The 22,277-nt window shown below is 36.9% G+C and overlaps 1 protein-coding gene across 1 annotated transcript; it reads right to left on the bottom strand.

The window, feature by feature from the left end:
* Positions 1 to 339: 339 nt before the first annotated feature.
* Positions 340 to 20,498, bottom strand: LOC145777233 (neuronal cell adhesion molecule-like). Its single transcript, XM_082588559.1, has 24 exons — positions 20,251 to 20,498; positions 18,641 to 18,758; positions 17,701 to 17,808; positions 17,245 to 17,360; positions 16,759 to 16,910; positions 15,613 to 15,748; positions 15,087 to 15,198; positions 14,594 to 14,719; positions 13,991 to 14,193; positions 13,190 to 13,333; positions 12,755 to 12,902; positions 11,398 to 11,596; positions 10,712 to 10,895; positions 10,257 to 10,361; positions 9,415 to 9,618; positions 9,007 to 9,124; positions 7,705 to 7,886; positions 7,002 to 7,151; positions 6,357 to 6,506; positions 6,132 to 6,248; positions 5,616 to 5,783; positions 4,994 to 5,119; positions 4,022 to 4,082; positions 340 to 2,018 (listed from the first exon to the last, which is right to left on the bottom strand). The coding sequence occupies exons 1-24, from the start codon at positions 20,327 to 20,329 to the stop codon at positions 1,733 to 1,735; spliced, it is 3,492 nt and encodes a 1,163-aa protein (XP_082444685.1). The 5' UTR covers positions 20,330 to 20,498; the 3' UTR covers positions 340 to 1,732.
* Positions 20,499 to 22,277: the final 1,779 nt, after the last annotated feature.

The following is a 22,277-nucleotide window of genomic DNA, read 5'->3' as shown; positions in this document are numbered from 1 at the left end:
TCAGTTTAGCAAAATAAGACTCATATTTATATGGGGAGAAGTTAGCCTACTACAGGCTATAAGCCGACCGTCTAAGCATTCTTCTATCGTAGGCTACTTCTAAACTATCGTGCATAAGCAGGGTCGTTAAGAGGATAATTTAGGTCCGATACCAAAGATCCTCGGGCCCCTTGGAAAGGTTATGGTCCCTAAAAGCATCCTGGGCCCGAATCCAAAAGTATCCCCAGGACCTTCCCCTCCCGTCAAAGTTACGGTATATAAGCCTACAACTCGCAAACCTTTCAATTATATTATTATTATTGATCAGCTGACGAGACCTACTTGCATGATCATGATTCATGACTTAGCAAGAAATTTTATTCCAAATACAGTATCAGCTGATTTCACAAAATTATGAAATTACAACATGATCAAATCAGTAGATACTTCGATTTTTAAATGTGCAGTAGAAGTAAAGCTACAAAGTTATAGCGTCTAGTAGCATACTGGCAGAATAAGAAAACAGCTAAATAAGCACCACAGAAAACATTGTTCTTGTAACTGGCATATTTATGTCAACAAAAAAATATCCAAGTTTAAATTAGCTTGCCGGGGAATATTTTCCTTGCTCTTTTTTCATCGGTAACACCCCAGATGGCATGTTTTATCTCATATTTTATTTTGACACGAGCTTAATTTGAAGTGAATTCAATAGCTAGCCTACTTGTCAAATCCAAAACGGTCGTAAGCCCTATAAAAATTTACAAATCAAAATTAATAATATGCAACTTACAGATTTAAAGTGGTATCTTGTGAACAACTCTGCCTAAACCATTTAAATAACACGACATTTAATAGATTTCACTGCGAAAGCAAGCAATACGATTCGGCAAAAAGACACGCAACACTTTGTGTAACTCTGAGCTGCTACTGTACATTAAGCTTTATGATACTATTTCAAAAGTTTTATCCACCTGCATTCCTCGTGCAATGAAACATAAATCTCTAATGAGACATTTTCCGGTAGGCACTTTGACAAGCAGATTTCTAGTAAACCACGAACCAATCAGAAGCTACGCTGTTCATGACGTCTTCAAGGTTGCGTCTAGAAAGAATAAAGGAAAAACGCAAATTCTAGCTAAATTAAATCAATGCCTTGCCATCGGTTGACTTGGCGCATTGGGTTAGGGCGGTGGTAGTCATTACATTGACGTAGGTTTGATTCCCACCTCTGCTATAGCTCTTTTTTCTTCTGTAATTACCAAACAAAGTTCAAAGTAGTAATTACATGTAATTCTCTGGCTGAATGCTGGAATGGACACAATTGGACAGATAACGTAGCATCTCATTGGTTCGTGGTTGAATTGGACAGAAGTCCATGGATTGGATATCTGCATGTTAAAGTGCCTTCCACATTTTCCCACCCCGATAGCTCAATTGGTTAGCGCGTGACTTCTGGAACAAAGAAGCTTCAAGATCAAGCGGCGCTGGTTCGACTCTCGGGGTGTGCGCTTGAGCAACGCACGTTAAGAACTGCTCTCCATTCAGCGGCATGTAATGGGTGGAATAATTTCCGGCAACAAGACTTCAACAATCGGAAACTTCACCCTGTCAATCTCGGTAACCGACTCTGCTTCAAAAGCTTCTACAAGTATATGCAAAACTGCCAGGACTAAGCTCTGCATAAACTTTTCCCAAACCAACCATAAAGATTCAATCAATCCATCAACCACTTTCAGTGTAGCCAACAAAGTTAAACAGCGTCTCCTTTTGGAAGAGCAGAAGATGGTGTTTCGTCGCCATTTGGAGTAGTGGGTTTATTACTTGATATTACTCCGTACTGTCCGATGAATGAACCATCCTCATTAAACTCGTTGGGGTCAGCCACGACAAATGCTTCGACTGAGTCGCCACCAAAACTTCTCCTTGGGTTAAGTGCAGCGCCAAGAGGAACTTCACCAGGGTGAGTTTTGAGATTGTCATTGTTGTTCGGATTAGCTGATTCAGTTAGCGGTCTCTTGATGTCATCTGTTTCATCACTGAAAAAGAACGATAACTGAAAGACGCCAAAAGTATAGGGCATAAAATATATGACTGCCGATACAAAATTTCGAAATAATACATTAAAAAGATTAACAATAGGCTATCAAAAAAAAAACAAGCAGTAAGTTGGCCAAAAGCTTTCAAGAAATATTTCCGTCACGCTTCAAAGCATTGGCCACATTTCCATTAGCCTACGCTACGAAAATCTCTGCCTAGGCTAGGCGGTCCATTTTGGTAGGCTTGCCCGCGGCAGACAGCGAAAAACATTTTTATCAAATTATCAACAGGATAAGTCAATAGCGACCGCCGACTGAAATCAAGACACCCATTCGTGCCAGCCGCTCGGCTTCTGATCAACGAAGCTGATGAACAAGACATCTCTGCGGCTACTTGGGCGGACCATAAATGGAATTCTGAATGGAGGTCAAGCACCACCAGACTCCATTCATCCCCGATGCCGACACACGCCCCATCGGCCTGACACTACAGAGACAAGCATGGGTGCGCCTCAACCGTCTCCGTACGGGCGTCGGGCTTTTCCGCTCAACCATGCACCAATGGGGAATGGCTTCTTCCTCCTCCTGTGAATGTGGTGCCGAGGAACAGACCGCAGACCACATCATCAATGACTGTACCATCTTCAAGCCACCTAACGGAGTGGATGGTCTGCGCGTCATGGATGATGAAACTAAAGACTGGCTGCTCTCTAGCAGCCTTCCAGTGTAGTCCGGGAACATCGTGAATCTGGGGTGGTAAAAGGATAGACCCTCGGCCCCAGAAGCTCAGACGACGACGACGAATAGCGAAACAAGAACACTTTGAGGCACTGCATGACACCAGGAACACAGGCAAAATTTACAAGCTCAACATATAGTTTATCAAAGGCCGCATCGGTTATGATACGTATGATAACGACAAAGCGTTAAATACAAGAAATGTTTAGGAAAACGTGTTGGAAAATAGATAGGCCAATATCTAAATAACGATTACTTAATCTAATCATTTTGGTAACACACCACATAAGAAATGTGGTGCCCCACGTAGCTGTAACACGCCACACATATTGTTTTAGTTTTCCTTTTATCAAATTTACAAATTTTTATTCAGACGTAGCCAAGTTTACACAGGCTATAAACTCAATTCTTGCAAACGTTTGTACGACATTAGCGTCAGATCAACCGACTTCGATTTACAGGCTTACAGCAGCATAATGAACACCACAATGCATCGTGAACAAAGAACATGCTTTTAAAACAACCATTTTGCCGTTGGTCAGCAAACCCTTGCTTCAGTACAAAGTCACGTCATCACATTGTTATTAGGAATGTACTTACAAACTTCATGCAACGTACTTACATTTTCCTTATCATGTAAAGCAATGAATATATACAGTAATGAGTTTTTTGTTTACATTGGCATTCGAGTGGCCAATTTTAAGGAAGAGTTTTATTTTTAGATTTTTTTCATTTTAGCCTATACTACACAAATCTCGCTGCAGAGTGCGTTACAAACACCAGTAGCATAGCTAAGAAAAAGGGTGCAATGAGAAACACTTATCCCGGGCTCAGTATTAATAGGCACAAAATTCAAAGCTCTAAAATTGAACAGTTTTGCTAAGACATTGTAAGCTACTTAAGTTGGCTAAGTTTACACCCCACAGTCAAAGCAGAAGGCGCAAAAGTGTAACCCTCCGCACGCTGAATTTTATATCTTGGCCATAGGCAAAGCGTTTGCTTTTTAGTAACATAAATCTGGTTTACCACCCAGTTTAATCTGGTTGCAAACACTTGTCTTTTCTACCCAGGGTGTAATAAATTGCGTGGGGTTTGTTGCTAAAGGAAAGGCGGCCGAGAGAAAGGAACTAGCCATACTACTTTCGTCAGTGCCAACCATGGATTAGTATTATGAAAATTGTATCTTTGTATTCTCCACGGCTCAGTAACTGAGTATGGAATCTTTACCTTTACTGTACCTTACTTCTAAAAAAGTATGCACTTACTTGTATAAACCGAAGTCATGCATGGGCTGGGATCCGTTATGATGACGTTCTTTAGCCGATACTAAACATAAGATCTTAGTTTACGTAAGTTGACAAAGACACAGTTGATGTCTTGAAGTGCAAATACTAAGAAATTATAACTTGGTAGCTAGCCTGTTACATTCAAATGTTTTACATCAAATTTAGACAAGCTTTCGTAAAGAGTTTGCTTTGTTAATTAAATTTATAAAAATAAACTTAGTTATATCTATTATTTATATTAAATCAAATATAGTTATTGCTCTCTAAACCCTTGACAGCCTGTTTCAACCTAACAGGAGGATCATCAGAAGGTCCTTATTCAAATAGAAATATTTCTATTTATTATTCTACTATAAAAATTACTCTCTAAACTTTAGAGAGTAGCCTGATAACTACATTTGATTTAATTAGCTCTGCTTGGCTTTTTGCTTGGCATTGAGCACTTTTTGTAGTATTAATAGTATTTATTGTTTTATTCTTTATATTATATTTATTTATATTCATTTAATATTATAATTTATTTAAATTATGACATTTATAGCATTGAAAATGAAGACAGTATAGTTTTCGAAACGTTCTTTTGCTAAACATTAGTTTAGTATCTATACATTTTGGGCTCTTTATTTTTTGATTAAATTCAGCACATTTTAAACAGAAAGCGCTTTTCGTACAAAATGCGTTTTACGATTCCTTCCTGCGTTACCAATGTTGTAAATGCTGTATAATATAACTTATAAAGTTTATCTTTCAATACACTATAACAAATAGTAGACTGCAAGTTATAAGATGAAGATTTGCTATCATTGGATTAAAGTTAATTTTCATACAAACTTTGCAGAAATTTGTACAAAACTAGGTAACAAAGGCCCCTATTCGAAAGTTCCTATTTTCGTGACTAATTTTGTCTGTCGATAAAAACGTTTTCGGACAGTATGTGTGCAGAAAAGGTACCTGGATATTTTTTGCCTTTACTTCTTTTGATTATGTAAAGGACGAGCACAACCACAATAAGAAGCCCAACCATGCAGAGTATAACGATTAGCCACACTGGACTAGCCACACCGCCAGCTTCCAATTCTGCAACAAAGCCAATAGCCTTCAATGCATCTTTCACCCTTTCTTACACATAGTGCTTTTCAAACATTTGAGCAAGCTTTCAGTAAAAATTCGATAGACAGTCTTCCCATCGTTGTGACGAACCGTACCCTGGTGCAGTGTAATCAATGTAACAAGACACATTATGCGTTTAATTTTAAACTTCCGTTTAAGTAGGGTACGAAAATATTGAAAGTAGAAAGCCATATTTTTATCTTGGTTGTATCAAAAGCATTGATTTGTTGTGAGAACAGGCAAGTTGAAAACTATCTGGGTCAGAAACGTCAATACTGCGTCGTAGCACATCGTGGTCTACCTCTACAGTACATAAAAATACCCTCTTCTGTTGAAAAGAAAAAGTATCAATAAGCTGCAACTTCTTTTATTTGTTTTTATTATATATCCCTTTTTCTAAAGCCAAACAACTGCAGATTTTTATGTCACAATACTAAAACTTGTTTGAGACTAATGTCCACACCTGCATGAGAAGTTTTCACTACATGAATAGGTGATGTGAAGTTTCCGAGCGTCGATATTGACACAACACGGAAAATGTACGTCGTCCCTGGTTCGAGATATGGAACATTTATTGATGTAGGAGCTTCATTGACTTCATACACCTGGGTATCGATCCATTGTTCTCCAGCTAAAATACATGAAACAACAACTTTAACTATTATGTGTAGATTTTGACAAATAATCACCCGAGTTGTGACGTCTGCGATAACGTTAGTTTGATGATGTCATCTATGATCATCAGCAATTTTTTGGTTCTTGATTAAAGATTTTTAAAAAATCGTGTTAGCCCTGCTGCAGAAGTAATGATAAAATCAGAAATGCGAGATTATTCATCATCACAGATCTGTTGTTTCATCCATGATAATCATCAGATTATATCGATAACAAGAAATATTGTTAGCTGTAATGGATAAGCGCTACAAACAATGAAAATTTTAAAGAACACTTTTTTCAGTTTCGATAGAATATATCTGACCTTTTCTTTTCCTGTACTGGATAACAATGCTTTCCGTTACAATTCCAACGGCCGGAAACCACGTTACGTTGGCTCGTGTCATATCAACCGTGATTTTTATGGTGTCTTGGTCGGAGGCTAAAGTTAACATAAGTTTGATTTAGTCATTATAAAGTCGAACTACACTCAAGTAAATCGTTGAGTAGAAATGTGTCAAAAGATTGACTTTCTAAAAAATATTTTTACCTTTTTGAGGAGTAGTATAGATAACAGGCTCGGACGGGGGACCATTTCCTTTTTTATTAAATACGGACACAGTGAAGGCATATTCGGTATTGGGAAGTAAATATTTCACCGTTCCGATTGCTTGGTTTTCGACACGTGTTGTCAAAACAGCTGAAAAAATAGTAATATAAAAAATGGAACAATGATAGCGCATGACCTAACAGACTACTACTCTTATAGCATAAGCAAGCAGTAGGCCAATTTTCTTCTTAAAAGTCAAGCATTTGTTTTTTTTATATTTAAATCTTTATTGTTGCGCTTTGATGCTTTATAGGTTTTCGTTTATCAATTGACGCAAAAAGTGTTTAACCGGACAACAGGGTGAGATTACCAAAATAGGTTAAGCAAAGTTTACTTAATGCTGAAGTTGACAAGATGTAGAACTTGCAGTAGATGAAGTGAAAAAATGATGATTTATTTCAAAGAAATTTTAAGAAGAATCTATGATGTCGCACAAAACGTATGAACATTACTTATTGTTAAAGCTCATAAACATACTCATTGCAGAATAACAGCCTTATAGAGACTAATATGAAATCGGCTATGTGGACTAACCTACCCTGTGCGTTAGATTAGTTTTATCTCACCTGTGCTAATCTAACTTACCATTTTCTCCCACTTTGCTGCGAGAAATAGCATATCCAAGGATTTTCCCTCGAACTGTTTCCTTGGAAACTTTTTCCCAAGTCAAAACAGCTTGGGTTGGAGTGCGGTCGGTAACCGATACACCAACATGCTTCGGAGCAGCTATGGGAGCTGAAAAAATGCAGTTTTTTAATTAAAAAAGTATACTCTTTCACAATTTTACTATTTTAGGTAGTAGCCTGGTGAACAATTTCCTTCTTAGGCCCAGACGATAACGTTCCTGATTTTATAAGGCAAAAATAAAAGCTGTGAACAGCCAATTTTAGTCTACGGCTTGTTTTCTTTTGCTACCAGACAGAAAAGGAAAATAATATTACACACGAACAACAGGGAAGAACATTATAGCAAACGTTTCTTTTATTTGGGGTATTATTCCAAAACTATGCAATTAATCATTCTAATCTTAATTACAAACTTTGCTGGCATGTTTGTGGGTAAAATCAATGCTGAACATATTTATTAAAAAAATCAGTTCAAGCAGATATAATGACAGAAAGATAACCGACAACAGGCAAATTATTATATCCATGATCTAGGATTCAAGCTCACATTTTGATTTTAACAAATAATAGCGCATTATGGACATTTGCGTCGATATTTGACAAAAAGCTTGTTTTATCAGTATTTTTGCTGCAAATTCGGCAAAATAAATAAATAAACATACCGTCTTCTCCAGTAAAAACAATGATGGGTTTAGTTGCATTTTTTGCTTTTCCAACATCGTTGTAGCTTTGCAGTTGAACAAGGTAAGGCTTGTAAGGAGCAGTTCCAGTAATTTCTAAGGAGGTATCCTCAGCAGACACATTTTCCACCTTCCAAAGTTCCTCGCCATGAACAGGACGATATCTACACAAAATGTGTGAGTTTGAAGCATCTTAGGCCTTCGTTTTGTAAGTGGGCCTAATACGATGAATGCATCAGCTGTAAAATATAATTTTTTTTATTTTTGGAAAGTACGCTTTATGTCAAGGCTTGCAAACGTCAATAGACATTATTGGAATTAGAGAAGCTTCACCAGTACAGTCAGGGCTGGATTTAGCTGATGGGGGGCCCGGGGCACTTTTAGATCGGGGGGCCCCGTGCAAAAATTTTTTTCAAGCCTACGGCGCGAAAAACCGTCTCTACGACTACAGTAGCATCAGTCCAGTACTGCACAGCATTTTGCAGAAACTTTAAAGGCCAAAAGGAAAAAAATAACACAAAATCACATTTTTTTCCACATAGGGGGCCCTTCAAAAGTCGGGGGGCCCGGGGCAACTGCCCCCTCTGCCCCTCCTAAATCCGGGCCTGAGTACAGTCATGGGCGTTGAATTTATGTTGCGCCTAAGGTCTCATCATATGCTGAAATTCCAAGTATCCTACAGTAGCTTATATGTTTAAATTTCATTGTTTTTTACTTGCAGTTCAAGTTTATCAAAATATTCTTTTTGCACCGTTACGTTTCGCGATTTTGCGTTGAGTTTAGTTTTTTATTCAGCAAAACACAAATGTTTTAGTATCCGCGTTACAAATTTGTAGATACTTTCTCAACATCAACTTTTCGTCTTAGTTGACATTAACATCGTTAGACTAATAGTGGCAGTAGACTTTTTGTAATGCCAGACTGACTTTTTTTTTATTTCCAGAATTGTTGAATCAGTGAATATAAAATCGATATTTTTTTACTATGAGGTAGCGTTTTTCGAATAGAAGCTCAGTTTGCCAGCCGTCTTGCCGAAAAACATTAGGCCTATAAAACGATTCATGCGTATAGCTTACCTGGTGTTTTAATTTAAGTGATGCACCACATTTGTAATAGCCTATTAGCAGCAATAGCAGAATGTTGTCATGATTTATAGCTTGCAACTAATTGATCTACAATATATTAAATAATAAACAAAATACGTAGATCTAAAATTTGACGTACAACGAAAGCTTAATATTTATGTCATTTGAAATTCGCGTTGTAATTTTCACACTTTCTTACTTTACTAAATATCCAAACCCAGGTGCATTCTGATCTAACCCCCTCACTTCATTCCACGACACACGGATTTTGCCAGGCGTTGTTCCTTTGCCTTCCACTCCGGTTGGATTACTAGGATCTGAGGTAGAGAAAAATTTAAGCTGTCGATATTCAGATACTTAGACGTTTCAATTTACAGCGAGATGATGAAACGCATCGCATTGTTTTGCAACCATACGTCGAAATTAACTCTCTCACGCAAGAATTTAAAATGATCAGAAAGATCTGAGCCTCTTGTAGCTTATAAGTAACAAGTAGGCCTCCTATGCTACAGTAGATATATTTTCTTATTTAAACCAACACCAATGAGCAATAGCCTAATTAGCTTTAGCAGGTTTATGCGAGTTATAGTCTTGACTCTATACTCACAATCATCCGGAGTCTTGTATCTGCGAGTGATGCTGCTTGGTTCTCGGCTCAGTCCTACAGCGTTTTGTGCCCAGGCGCGAAAACGGTAGTTAACCCCGGGTGACAGAAGTAGTTTTGCTGAGGTCGCTGAACCATCGATTGAGTCTTCTAATGTTTGCCATACTCCGGGAAGATAAACGTCCTCCTCGAATTCAATAGTGTAACCTAAAAATTAAATCAACTTTTAGTAAATCAGAAACTTTGAAAATATTAGAATATGCTGTAGTTTGTTGTTGAAAGATTTCAGGAAAGATTTTCTGAAAAAGCTATTCATCGCTTACTTTAACTTGCGGCATAATTGGATCTTTAAATTGCCGACAAAATGGTTATACAAGAAAAGTATATAAATTGCTGAAATAAAATGTTTACGTTTGAGTAGTGTTAAATGCTACAAAAGCATAGTGTTTTGGCTGCTCGATTTCCCTGTTTTGGGTTTGTAACTGTTTACGTTGTTTTTACATTATTTCGCCTTTGTTTTTCATGACGTGGCCTGCCCGCGGACGAGAGGCGTTTTCTCTCCACAATCAATTTATTTGCCTGCCAAAGGCGAGTGTGTTTAAAGAGCCACGGACCTTCTTGTGCTGAAAACTCAGTGTGTTTTGTTAACAGAGGACAACAGGACGCCTTCCCATACATTTGTGCTATCAGCTTTTGAATTTCTTACCCTATTGAAATCCTTCAGCACGTGTGTGCAACAAGTGTTTGCAAATATCAGATTTTTATCTCTACTTGAGGACTCAAATAAATCAAAAATAAAGGTTTCCGAAAATATTTGCCTATTTACTTAAAAAACTTTTATTTACCTGAAATTGGCGAAAAGTTGTCGAATCCAGGCGTCCAAGTGAAATTGATACGTAGAGGATCATCAGTTGTTGTGAAAGTAAAATTGTTGGGCGGCAATGGATTATCTTCAAAATTTTACGCAATTAGTTAGCAAGCATTTTATGATCATATAGCTTTAACTGTGAGATCATTTTATGCGATGCCTGTTGCTCAGGGAGGTTGCAGGATTATAAGGCATAGGTTATATTCTTAGGCTAGTGAGGTATTCTTTTCGCCAGAAAAACTAAAAATAGCTACCATTTTGATGTGTGTTTCACTATTTTCTGTATATTGGTTGCTATATTTTTACCCAGATGTTGCTCTTTCATTTGTTTAGCTTTCATACACATCACTTTAGCTTTCATACACGATAGCCATCATGAAATATAGCCTACGTATAAACGCATTACATCGGCAGACCATTTAGGAAACTTACCTGTTACTGTAAGAGTTATATAAGCGTTGGCGTGATCCAGCGTAGTGGTAGCGGAGGCTTTGTAAATTCCAGCATCGCCAAACTCGGCATTTGATATCACGAGTGCGCGACCATTTCCTACTTCCGCATTATCTTTTGACCATTTCACTCGATAGTGGCCAGGCAAGTTTGGGTCTTTCACAACCTTAGAAAGAATGAACAAGATTTTCCGTTTTTGCTGATAGTAGAAGAGATTGATTGGCTATTAGGCTACTCATAGTTTCGCAATAACTTTTCATTAGAAAATGTGCCCAGAGTTGCAGTGTTGCGTGTTATTGGACTCTAGGTAAAAAAAACGGCACGGCTCGTTTGAAAAGATTACATTTATTAGTAACAAACCCTCCAGTCTTTTAACCTGTGTTTACTATTTTTGTTTGAGCAATCAAAAGCATGCGGCTGTGTTTTGGCAAAACACAAATGGCATGCTTAAAAGTGGTCGTGACGATTGGCTGCCTTGTCTTGTCAAGCTTTTAGTGGTGCAGTAGACAGGACTCTGCAAACTCTTTTATCTGCATCTCATACCATACTCAGTGTAGCCTACCTACTGCACTGATGAGGATGCAAGGCCAAAACAGCGTGCCACTGTCTGCAATTATCATAACAATTATGTGGAACAAAAACAGCAATAAAACATTCCTTTCTCTTACCTCCACTCTTATAACAACAGAACCTCCAACCTCAACTTCAGCATCTCCGTCAGATCGGAGAGTAGTTGGTTGCAACACGTTTAGTGTGATATTTAACGAGGCTTTTCCGTATGGATTGTTGGCTTCACATGTATAAGTGCCACTGTCACTTTGCTGAAGGTCTTCTATTTGAAGAAACTTTTCTTTTCTTACACTGAACCTGAAAAACAATTTTGTATGATTCTCAATTTCTGACACCGTCAACTTCCAACAATCATGCGATTCTCTCTCTCTGTAGGTATCATGGCTGATACAGCCCTCGATGTACAATGATGTTCCAGTTTGATCGATCTCGTGCGTCTTGCAAATTTTAGTAGGGTTTTTGATTTGTTTGAAAATTGTGCAAAAATGTAAATCTTTGAGCTCGTCTTGATCGTTTTCCTATTATTTTTCCACTTAAAGATAAATCTTCAAGTTCGCCTTTCCTTATGCTGTGACCCAAGAACTTTAGTTGCCGCATTTCTATAGATCTCATTATCTGCTGCTCCTGGCCCATCTGTTGGAGAACTGCTCTGTTGGTTCGAAAAGCTGTCCATGGAATTTTAAGAATTCTTCGGTAAAACCACATTTCTGCAGCTTCAAGCTTTTTTCGTGTTTTTGCCGTTAGCGTCCAGGTTTCACATCCGTCATGCGATTCAACCTTACTCTAAAAGCAACTTGTTTTGGTTTTGAGTTGTTCTGCAAGGAATTAAGTCTGTGTTAACTATGCAAACCTGAATTTTTTTAATGAATGTTTATCTTCGGACAAAGTAAATCTCTAAAGGATTGATTCTTTGCAGTTTTGCATACTTGTAGAGGCATTGAACCACTAAGTCCGGTCAAAAAGGTTCACAGAATGAATTTTTTGATAATTGAAATGATGTTTTCTGTGAATTATGTCATCTACTCATTAGCATTAAGTTCCTTCCTTTCGTCGAAGGTTAGAGGCAATAAAACGCATAGTTTCTCTGTTGTGGGATTTTCTATTTTAGTCATACATGAAGTGCGCACTCCTCGAGGTTCGAAACAGTGTTTTTTGATCTTGCCGTTTTTCGGAATGTTTTCCAACTGATTTATTGGTACCCTACAGGCATTGAGCTATTAGAACAAATGCTGCAATAATTGATTGCACTTTAGCAAGGTGAGCAATGGCGAGCCATAATTTTAACATCTAGCTTTGGGTGTTGAACCAAATTTGCCAGGGCAGGGCCAACCTCTTGACCAACTCTGAAACCCCACAGTGAATACGTTAAATACGTAATTAAACTCATTACTGATATTAAATTGCACTATAGACACATACAGTACGCTTTTCTATAGTTATGCATACTATATTTACCTATCCATAGCAGTAACGTTCTTTCCGTCCAGCTTCCACGTCACGGAAGGCGGTGGTGAGCCGAAAAAATTACATTTCATTTCGACATTCTTGTCCTCAATTTGTTGATAAACCAATCGATTTTCTTTCAGCACTTCAGGCTCCCAAGCTAAATCAAATCAACTGTTTTAAACCAAGTTTTGAATCGACGCAATAGCCTGCTACTTTAACTTTAGCAGTTTTCAGTAAGCTTACAATTAATAGAAGGCATTAGTTTCCATACAAAGGTAGACCTACAATATCTATAGGTTAGCATAACTACTGCAGCATATAAGTTACGTGAAACAATATGCATTTAAAAATATCAATTTTTACATACAAATTCAAGTGTGTGGTTGTAGCTGTAGTTTTAGGACATTACAAATACAAATTATAAAACCGCAATCTAGGACTCACTCAATAGATTGACGTATGCCTGTTCCACCAAAGAATCGTATTTATTTGAGGATATACATTGGTACACTGCAGATTGATCTTTGCTTAAATTTTTTAGCTTGATTCGATTAGGCAGAACTTGTCTGTTTTCCATGGGAGGTGCATCTGAATTTTTATCAAGGTTTAAATTGCTTTTCCAGATATTTGTACTAAAATGCATAATAAACAAACGAGATAGGCTACGTCCGCTGTTCACTTAGTGAGATGGATCTTAAAAAATTAAAACAGTTGTGCGTAAATTGAAAGCTAACATTGAAAGGAATAAGAGTTTAGAAAGAAATAGATAAATTGTGTGTAGCCTACCATAAACCCATAAGACACATTTCTTTCAGCAACAATTGACGTTTTTACATCGTTTTAGCGTTGCCAGGCGTTAAAACCATGTAGAAAAGGGAACTTTTACTGGCTGGAATGCATTATATTTAGTAACATTTTTCATAATCAGAATTAGCTATAAAAAATAGGAACTTTTTCTGGTTGACTCAAAAACAATGAGAAAACTTAAAGATAAAAATCAGTTCAATCATCTTTCAAGTTTTCATGAGCTCACTATAGCTTGAGCGTTGTAGCCCAATAGACTGCAGTTACCAAACATTGCTCCAATTGTATGTAAATTAAAAAATGGTATACGCCTATTCAGCTAGAGGTTTTTGTTTGTTTGTTTAATAAATTGTTAAATGTTTTTGTCTGAACATCAAAACATAAGCTTTTTCGCACCACTTAAGTTGACTTTATGGAAAAAATCAACCATTGGTTATTTACTTTCTATAGGTATTCCATTCACCATCCATTCCACCACTGGAGATGGAATACCATCAGGTTGACACTTGATTGTAACGTTCCCTCCAGGTACCGTAATCACGTCGTGTGGTCTACGGTCTTCCGAAGCAAAGTATGGTTTAGCAGCAACTTGAACTGTAATAACCTTCATGACCTCTTCTTCCAAGCCATTTCTGGCTGTGCACCTGTAAAAAAGTGTTGGGACGATTCTAACTTAGAATGGAGCTAACTCAAAAGTAAATTAGTCAAGGTAAGTCGAAACATCAAATGACTACAGAACATCAGTACAAATGTTCAAGGCAACCTTCTCAACATAGGCTATATAATAGCCTAAGACAAATGTTGGACTTTAGAATAATAGAGCAATAACTTTCTGGAATGAAGAGCTCAAAACCAAAAAATCTTCAAACATGCAAACGCAGCATCGTCAAAAGTCTATACACTTTAGGCTTTGCAAAAGAATGCTTGTATAAAAAAGAATTCAATCATAATCATAAAACAGTGCAAGCAATCGTAACCGATGAGAGTGTCATCGTAATCTCTCCATGACAAATATTAACCAAAACAATTGAGGAAAAGCATTACCTGTAAACTCTTTCGTCAGAAGCAGAAACATTGCTAATTACAACTGTGTGTCCAAAATCTTCGAACGCTGTTCTTTGTTTTGGCCAACTGCCAGATAAAGCTGTCCATTCAACAGATGGTGTGGGACTGATTAAAAAATAAAAGGTGTTAATTGAAGATCAATGTGGATTTAAAAGTAATTGATAGTTTCAATCAATTTGGATTGTTTGTAGGAATTGTGTAAAATATGTGGTGCTTCTTCATGTAGGCCTATTGAAATCTTATGTTGAAAAACGAATATGCTCATGCTTTTGTCATTATTAAATCCGATTGTTATAATTGCTTAAATTTAGATGTATCAATTCAACACTAACTCAAATGATATCCATCTCTATATACGTGTCATTGAGAAATAAACCTGAAAAAATCAAACTGCTTTGTCCATACAACAAACTTTACTTTTAATCACAATAACTTGGTACGTAGCCTATTCATATAAAAACCATATACTTACTTTCCAATTGTTATACAACTCAGCCGTAGGTCCTCTCCTCTTAAAATTGTCACGTGTTCATTTTGGTCTTTAGGTGTCACAATTTCAGCAGGTTTTCCTGTCACTGGATCACCTACGATTGGCCGAAGTTGCATGACAAATCAGAAAAACTTTATGATTTATGTGAATAAAGGCGAACGGATTGAATTGGATTATTGTCCAGCAAAAATTTTGTTTTTAGCTTAGGCTACTCTAAAACGTTTATTCATTATGTGTAACAGTAATTATAATAAATTAATCATAATAAAAATCACAATAAAGTAATAACAGTAGCCTACTAACTAGCATTTCACATTTTATTCATTGTGATACCATAAAATCAGAGGCGGATTAACCCACCGGAACTTTGGGACTCGTCTGGCGTGCCTCTTGATTAACATCTTAAGAGTTACGCTCAGCCTTGTGCTGATAGCCAGGAAGAACGCTCCCTTCTTCACAGTTATGGTATTTATTGTCTTTTTATTGCAAACATGTCAATTCTTAATACCTCTGTCCACGCCAAGTGTGAAATGAGTTCCATCCGTTGATTTTCTAGTCGCCAAGTCTTTGACAGTGCACCAAAATACGTTTCCGTCATCTGTGTCAGCTATCACATTAGCAAACACTAAGTTACCATTTGGACTCTGCAATAAACAAGCAAACGTGGTTAACTAATATAACTCGACTGTGCCAGACTTTTCTCACGAAGAAACTATAAGATCAAACACCATTGGTTCGGCTCTCGGAGTGTGCGCTTGAGCAATGAGATTTAAAGATTGCTTTCCTTTCAACGACACACAGTGGATGGAATTAGACAGTTACAGTCGAAAACAGTCGAAGTTTGGCAGTTACAAGTCGAAAACATCACCTTGCTAATCTTGGTGACCGGGCCTGCGTCAATGGTAGCTTTCATAAGTATGCGAAACTGCCAGGAATAACTTTTTGAAGGCGTTCTGTGTCCGACGATAAAGATTCAAAACTAACTAACTACCCAGATAGCCATTTTATCGGACCCAGATCTGGTCAATCCGTACCCGATCTGCTAGCGATCTGGACCAGATAAGGTGGCTGTCTGGGTAGCTAAAATAACCAGTTTTTTATCGTATTCACGTCGCTGGAAAATAATGCAATCGCTAGACATTGAAAAGGTGTTAAGTGTCAACTTTTGCTATTCCGATAAAAATAAAGTTTCTGCCCCTGTTGATACCATGATAGGTTTGGGCTATGTATGTAAACCACTATAATAGTTCAATCAATCAGTTACATAAGATTAAACAACGATGATTCAACTCGTTTTGTGAGCGGTCGAGCAAAATGCTTTCAACTAACAATAGTTCTCTGTTACAAAACTTAATGGTCGGGCATAACCAAATTTAAAATATTTTCTTTGGGCATTAATCTGCAAAGTTGAAAGAAGCTATTGTGCATGTATCAGGAATCAGAACTGGCGAGACGTGGTAGAGCTCGATCTACTGAATGACCAAGTACAAAACTCAACTGAAGAGACAGTGGCTACTTATGGAGAAATGTCCAATTTAAATGAAAAAAAAAAATCGTTACCGCTATGTTTGTTTAATGTCACAATCAAACTTCGTGGCTACCACAAGGTGAGCTGGTCATTCAAGATTCTATAATCATATCAAAAGCAAGTTACTTGAGAGATCCGCTCAGAGAGAATGTTAACAGAAGCACTTGATGTCCATCTAATTTCCAGCTCGTCGTAATTGCTGTAGTTGCAAGGTAACGATAAAGAGTCTCCATCTCTTACTGAAATCTTCTCATTTTCAGGCCTCTGGTATGGCACCTCTGAAACCCAAATTTTACCCAGTAAGGGACAAGTTTTGTCTCCTTCGAATTGAAAATGTTCTATGAATTAAGTCGAAGGAGAAAAGCTTATTCGGAGTAACCTTAACCTTATTGAGTTTAAAAAGAGCTAAAGCACAGCCTACTGTTTGTATAATGACAGCTAAAATAAGAAAAAAGAACAATTGTATCGGCCGAGTCGATTGAGACGGCCAAAAAAATATTCTTTTACAAACTATTGAAAGCTCTTTTACACATCAGATGTTTAGACCACAATTGGGAACATAAATCACTTTTAACTTTAGCGGCATGTGTAGAAAAATATTTTCACATCTACCTGCCACTTTTACAATGATGGGGCGGCTGATTGCTGTTCCTAGTTCATTGGAAGCAAAGCATTGATAAATTCCTTCGTATTGCTTCAATCCTTCCTCGTCCAATTCTTCACTTCCTCTGCAATAGAAGAACACCAACATATTACTCAAACAATTATTACAACTTGCAAGTACAGTAGAATATTGCATATAGCTCGAAGCTGCGGTAGTGTCGGGCTACGTGCCACATTCTACTCGCAATTTTCAAGTTTTGTACCACTGATTAACTCTTCAATTATTACAACAGTAAAAATAGATGATGCCATCATCTTTTGTTATACACAGAGGAAATTAGGTTAAACTTGTAAGAAAACTATTGGATTTAGAACAACTGAATTCTCTCACCACAAACTCAAAAAGTAAAAACTTTCTTGATAGCGAGCAGCTTGATTAAAATAAACTTATTCTAGTGTGCTCACATAAATTCTATTGTGCCGTCTCTTTCTCTCATGATAATGCTCCCAGGTGTGGACTTCTCTCCTCTCGGGAGGACGTGTACAATTTGATCATTTTTCTTCCATGTATACCTAAAATGACACTTGATGTAATTTTATCTGCTATAAGTAAGTAAACCTTTTTTCTTGCGCTACATTGCAAATGTTAATTCGCTTATTCACAAAATAGTTTAAAGATTAAAGTTGTTTTCGATTCTGTAAGAATTAGAAATAGCGTACTTTAGTGGATTACGAAGTTAAATTTATCACAACCATGTAGTTTTAATTTTGTGACCAAGTCGTAGAACAAAATCTCGCAATCAATCTATTTTCCATTTGATGTTGCCATTTACACAATAGCTTTAATGAATCACTGACATTTTCAAAAACAAACAAAACGTCTTTAATTTAAGCAAGCCACGCCCAAATAGTAATCTAGGGATTGCTTAATTAAACTTAGAATAGTAGAAGACTAGCAATGACTGATGTTTAATCAAAGGTTTTGAATGACATGAAAAAAACACGCAGATAACAAGTGAAGCATTGATGATTATCTGGCAATATTTCTTATCGTTTAAACTAGATTTCACCAATTTCTATAAACATGGCAAAAAAAGGAAGATCGTATAAAATATTTAACACATCATGAATACTATCAGTATGATGATTAAAAAAGATTGAATGAGTACGTTTGCCACAATCAGTTATATTTCAAATGGAACGTGAAATCTGTCTGAATTGAATGTAAAAACTAAACACTAATTGCCCTAAAGTCGAGCAGAAGTCGATACTTGCCATAATCTTTCGCCAAGCACCTCTCTGTCTAAAGTAGTGTGAGGCAGTGACCTAAGATCTTGAGATAACGAATAATATCAGCAGTTTGTTAAAAAATGGAATGATTGCATTCCTACAACTTATTGCTTACCCTCCTTCGCTCGACACGCTTGGCCGAGCATCGGCACCACACCTCAACACAAGCTTAAGTTTTGGAATCGCGTATACGACATCACGTGACTGGAGGATAATCGTCGGAGGTCGATCCACTGATCAAATGAAAAGAAATTTGATGATAATTGTGCTCCGGTGGAAAAGAGAACAAAGAAACTGCAACTTCGCTTACATCGTTTCTGTAACCGACTACTTTGCTGCAACTGTTTGCATTGTGAGAGCGTCCAGATCAGCAATTGATAGGCTTGAGAGATACTGGTATGTAAAAGTTGTTTTTTTTAGGTTGTTATGTGTGTAAATTTTGGTTTTGGGTAAATTATTTTTTTGTGCTTTGCTGCAAATTATTTCGCTCTTTCGTACTTTCGATTTCAAAATACTGAAACTTTACAGTATTGTTTGTTTTTCTTATCTTTATCCTGCATTGCGGGAAAGCGGACTTGAACGCTATGCATCGGTGCTCGCCTTCCGACGTACACCTGACCCACTCTGCAGCCGACGGCAATGTCTGTTTCCGGTTGTCTACTCTACTTATGACTTAAATTTGGTACTACCCATTACTCGAAATCGATCACTGGGTAGAGGCAATTATCGTAAAGTTTCTTGCCCAGAGAAACAACAGCAAGTGCGGGTGGCTGGAGTCGAACATGCAGGCTCTCGACTGCAAGCCAAATGCGCTAACCACTCGGCCACTGCTGTTAACCTGTAGGTTTAGAAAGAATAAGTAGTTTGTTTCTTATTTGTTGACAACAAATAAATCTCATCGGAATATTTTAAGCAACTAAAATAATTGAAGGTAAATCCTTTTAAAAAAGGGCCTTTCTAAATGATTATTTCCTACCGATTATTCATAACGTTGTTTTCTCGATTCACACCTTACTCCCGGGACTGCTTTGTCATCTCCATTTATGTTTCACAAGTTAAGGTTATGACGTCAAGTTTTGACCATTGGGTAATTTTATGAGAGTCATTGTGGAATATGAAATTCTGTGACTGCATAAAAACACTGCAGATAAAATTCACTTGAAAATACATGCAATGTGGTCTAGAAACACGAGTACGAAATGCTTGCAAACATTTTCAAAGGATAATTCAACAAGGCGAAATTTAATGAGTGTCAGAAATATTGTAAGAACATGCTAACGAAACCGAATAACTCACATTCCTTCAAGACTGTTTCCGCAAGCAGTAAAATAAAAAAGTAGAAAAAAATCAGTAGAATTTAACAAAATGATAGATAGCCTATCACTCTCTTAGGAGAATATAAAATACAGATTACAGAAGCAAAAAAAAAAAAATTAAAAAATAGACTACTAGAACAGAAGTTCTTTTCTGTAGGCCATAGACTATAAGTTAGTTCACAACTACAAAGTAGTGCAAATTTAGGACAAATGCAAAAAATCCAGTCTTAGCTTGCATATCGATTCGATTTATTGTAAATATAATTGCCTAAAACGAAGTTTGCGCATTCATATAAATAATAAATCATTATGAACATAAATCTTCAGGTTCCGTTCTGCAGATTAGGCCTACATTTCAAGAACTGAATTCTAAGTTGTTACAATTTCACTTTCTGGAATGAAGGCTCACCTTGCCGTGGGACTTTAAGAGGTTGTACAAAGCATACAAACGTCATCACAATCGTCATCAAAACTCGTATAGAAGTCATGGTCGTTTTCCCTTCGGATTTCTTGAAAGCTTGACGACCAAGATTAGGTCATTCAAATGTAGCGATAAGTGTTGAAATGCTGTTTATCTTTTTGACCATCAACTTTTATGCAGTACAGTAAAGAACAGCGATAAGCTACAAGACAAATATTCCTTGTTTAGTTTCCGATACGCTACGTGGGCATGCAAATGCACCTAATTTAATAAATGGCGACCAAAGAGTTGTCCTGAAAAATATATGAAATTATTAAAAAAAAAAAATTCTTGCTTGTTGACACAACATGACTGATCTCGCGTTGGCCTGTGTTCAAAAAGAGTGTAATTTTCTATTAAAGTCGAAATAAAGTTTAACTCCATAAACAACAACTCGAAATGGACTGATCGAAATTCTTACATAATACGTTAAAAGAAAACAAAACTTTATTTCCATTTGAATTTTTTAAACATATGCCAAGCTAACGAAAGAACGACAAAAAAGGAAATATATTGACAATATCAAAGAAATTATGGAAATGAAAAGCATGCCGGAAGTACTACTAAAAACAGAAGACAGAACATAATGGAAGAAGTTTATATGGGAGATCACAGCTGCTGATCAAACATGACCAATTTTTTAAAAAAGAAAAAGACGAGTAAATCGGAATCTCTTAAAAAAAATCATGCAAGGCGTTCATTTACCTTCTACCACGCTTTGAAATTTTTCTACGTTTTGTTGACGTTTCGATACGAAACAAAAAGTAAAATTTAGTTTTGGGAAATTTTCGAACTGAATTTGTTCTATACAAACCATGTCTGAATCAATTAAATGTATGGTAGATCTCAAAATACGTTCACGATCTGTTGTTTAGCTCTCTGAATTGTAGGAACTCTTTTGTGTTATGCCACAAAGCATTCTGCCCTTCTACTTCTCAATGACAAACTAACAAACAGTTGCTTTAATTAACTCACTTTCTTTTCCAATTAGTATCGTTTTACTATTTTTATTTTAACCTATGTAATTAATCAATTCAATCATTGAGGACTTCGCAAAAAACTAACTTTTCCAGCAGTTTTACACTCCAAAAGCTATAAAGACCTGCCTAACATCAATTCCCACTTGATAAGCTATCTACGACAATTTGAAAAAAGCAATTCCACTGAAACTTAACAATGGGTCTAAATTTGCGCAGTCTCTCGTCAAAATGACGTGAATCATTTTCACGACTAAAATTCGTCAGCTGTGGGAAAAACTGCCATCGGTAGGCCTACTGTGGCTAACCTGGTTTTCTTCGAACACATTTCATACAGAAAAATAACTTTGTCAAACGACACTATGTTGTCAAATAACATCATCGTAGCTAGAAACAAGCCTGGTTAAATTGAGTTAAACCGCAAAAAAAAAACGCATTACGAAAAACACATTTACTCGATGCATCATTGCAGCAACGATAGAAATGAACTGGACAATGGACATCCTACTGTTTTTCAACAACAATGGAAGTCTGTTTAACTCTTTGTCGTACTCAACATCTGCTAATGACTTTAAAGCTAAATTGATTGAACCGACATTTTTACCAGTACAATCAATGTTGTCTCTCTCATTTCAATCTTTGCAGCAAGTATTTCGTTCTCCTTCTCAGTAACAACATTTTCTTTATTAGAATTGTAGATTATACAGCCACTAGTCAGATATTTGTTTTAAAACGTTTTGCCATCAAAAACACAAGTTTACATCCCGGCTGCAATCGGCTACCAACTTCAAAATACGCTGCAAAACATTTCTTTGTGATAATGGATCAGCTTAATCTTAATGCCACTCACACCACAAATGCACCGGTAATGAGCTAAAAGCAACGCCCATTACGCAAAGTGCCGGTGCACAATCCCTGCTAACATTTCATTTACAAAGGACACGTCGTAAAAGTGACGCAAATGATTTGCAACGTCCAGGTAGACAGGAAGGTCTGCTG

This window comes from Aplidium turbinatum, chromosome 9 (assembly GCF_918807975.1).
Source record: "Aplidium turbinatum chromosome 9, kaAplTurb1.1, whole genome shotgun sequence".
Taxonomy (NCBI): Eukaryota; Metazoa; Chordata; class Ascidiacea; order Aplousobranchia; family Polyclinidae; genus Aplidium; species Aplidium turbinatum.
Note: the sequence above shows the minus strand (reverse complement) of the source record. Positions and strands in the feature narration are given on the sequence as shown.

Bases quoted from the DNA above. Each gene is read 5' to 3' on its own strand.
- LOC145777233 (XM_082588559.1), bottom strand. From the start codon at position 20,329: ATGACTTCTATACGAGTTTTGATGACGATTGTGATGACGTTTGTATGC. The intron at 17,361-17,700 runs GTGAGCACACTA...CTTCTATTGCAG, and splicing joins GACGGCACAATAGAATTTAT to AGGAAGTGAAGAATTGGACG. The intron at 13,334-13,990 runs GTAAATAACCAA...ATAAAAATTCAG, and splicing joins GAATGGAATACCTATAGAAA to ATGCACCTCCCATGGAAAAC.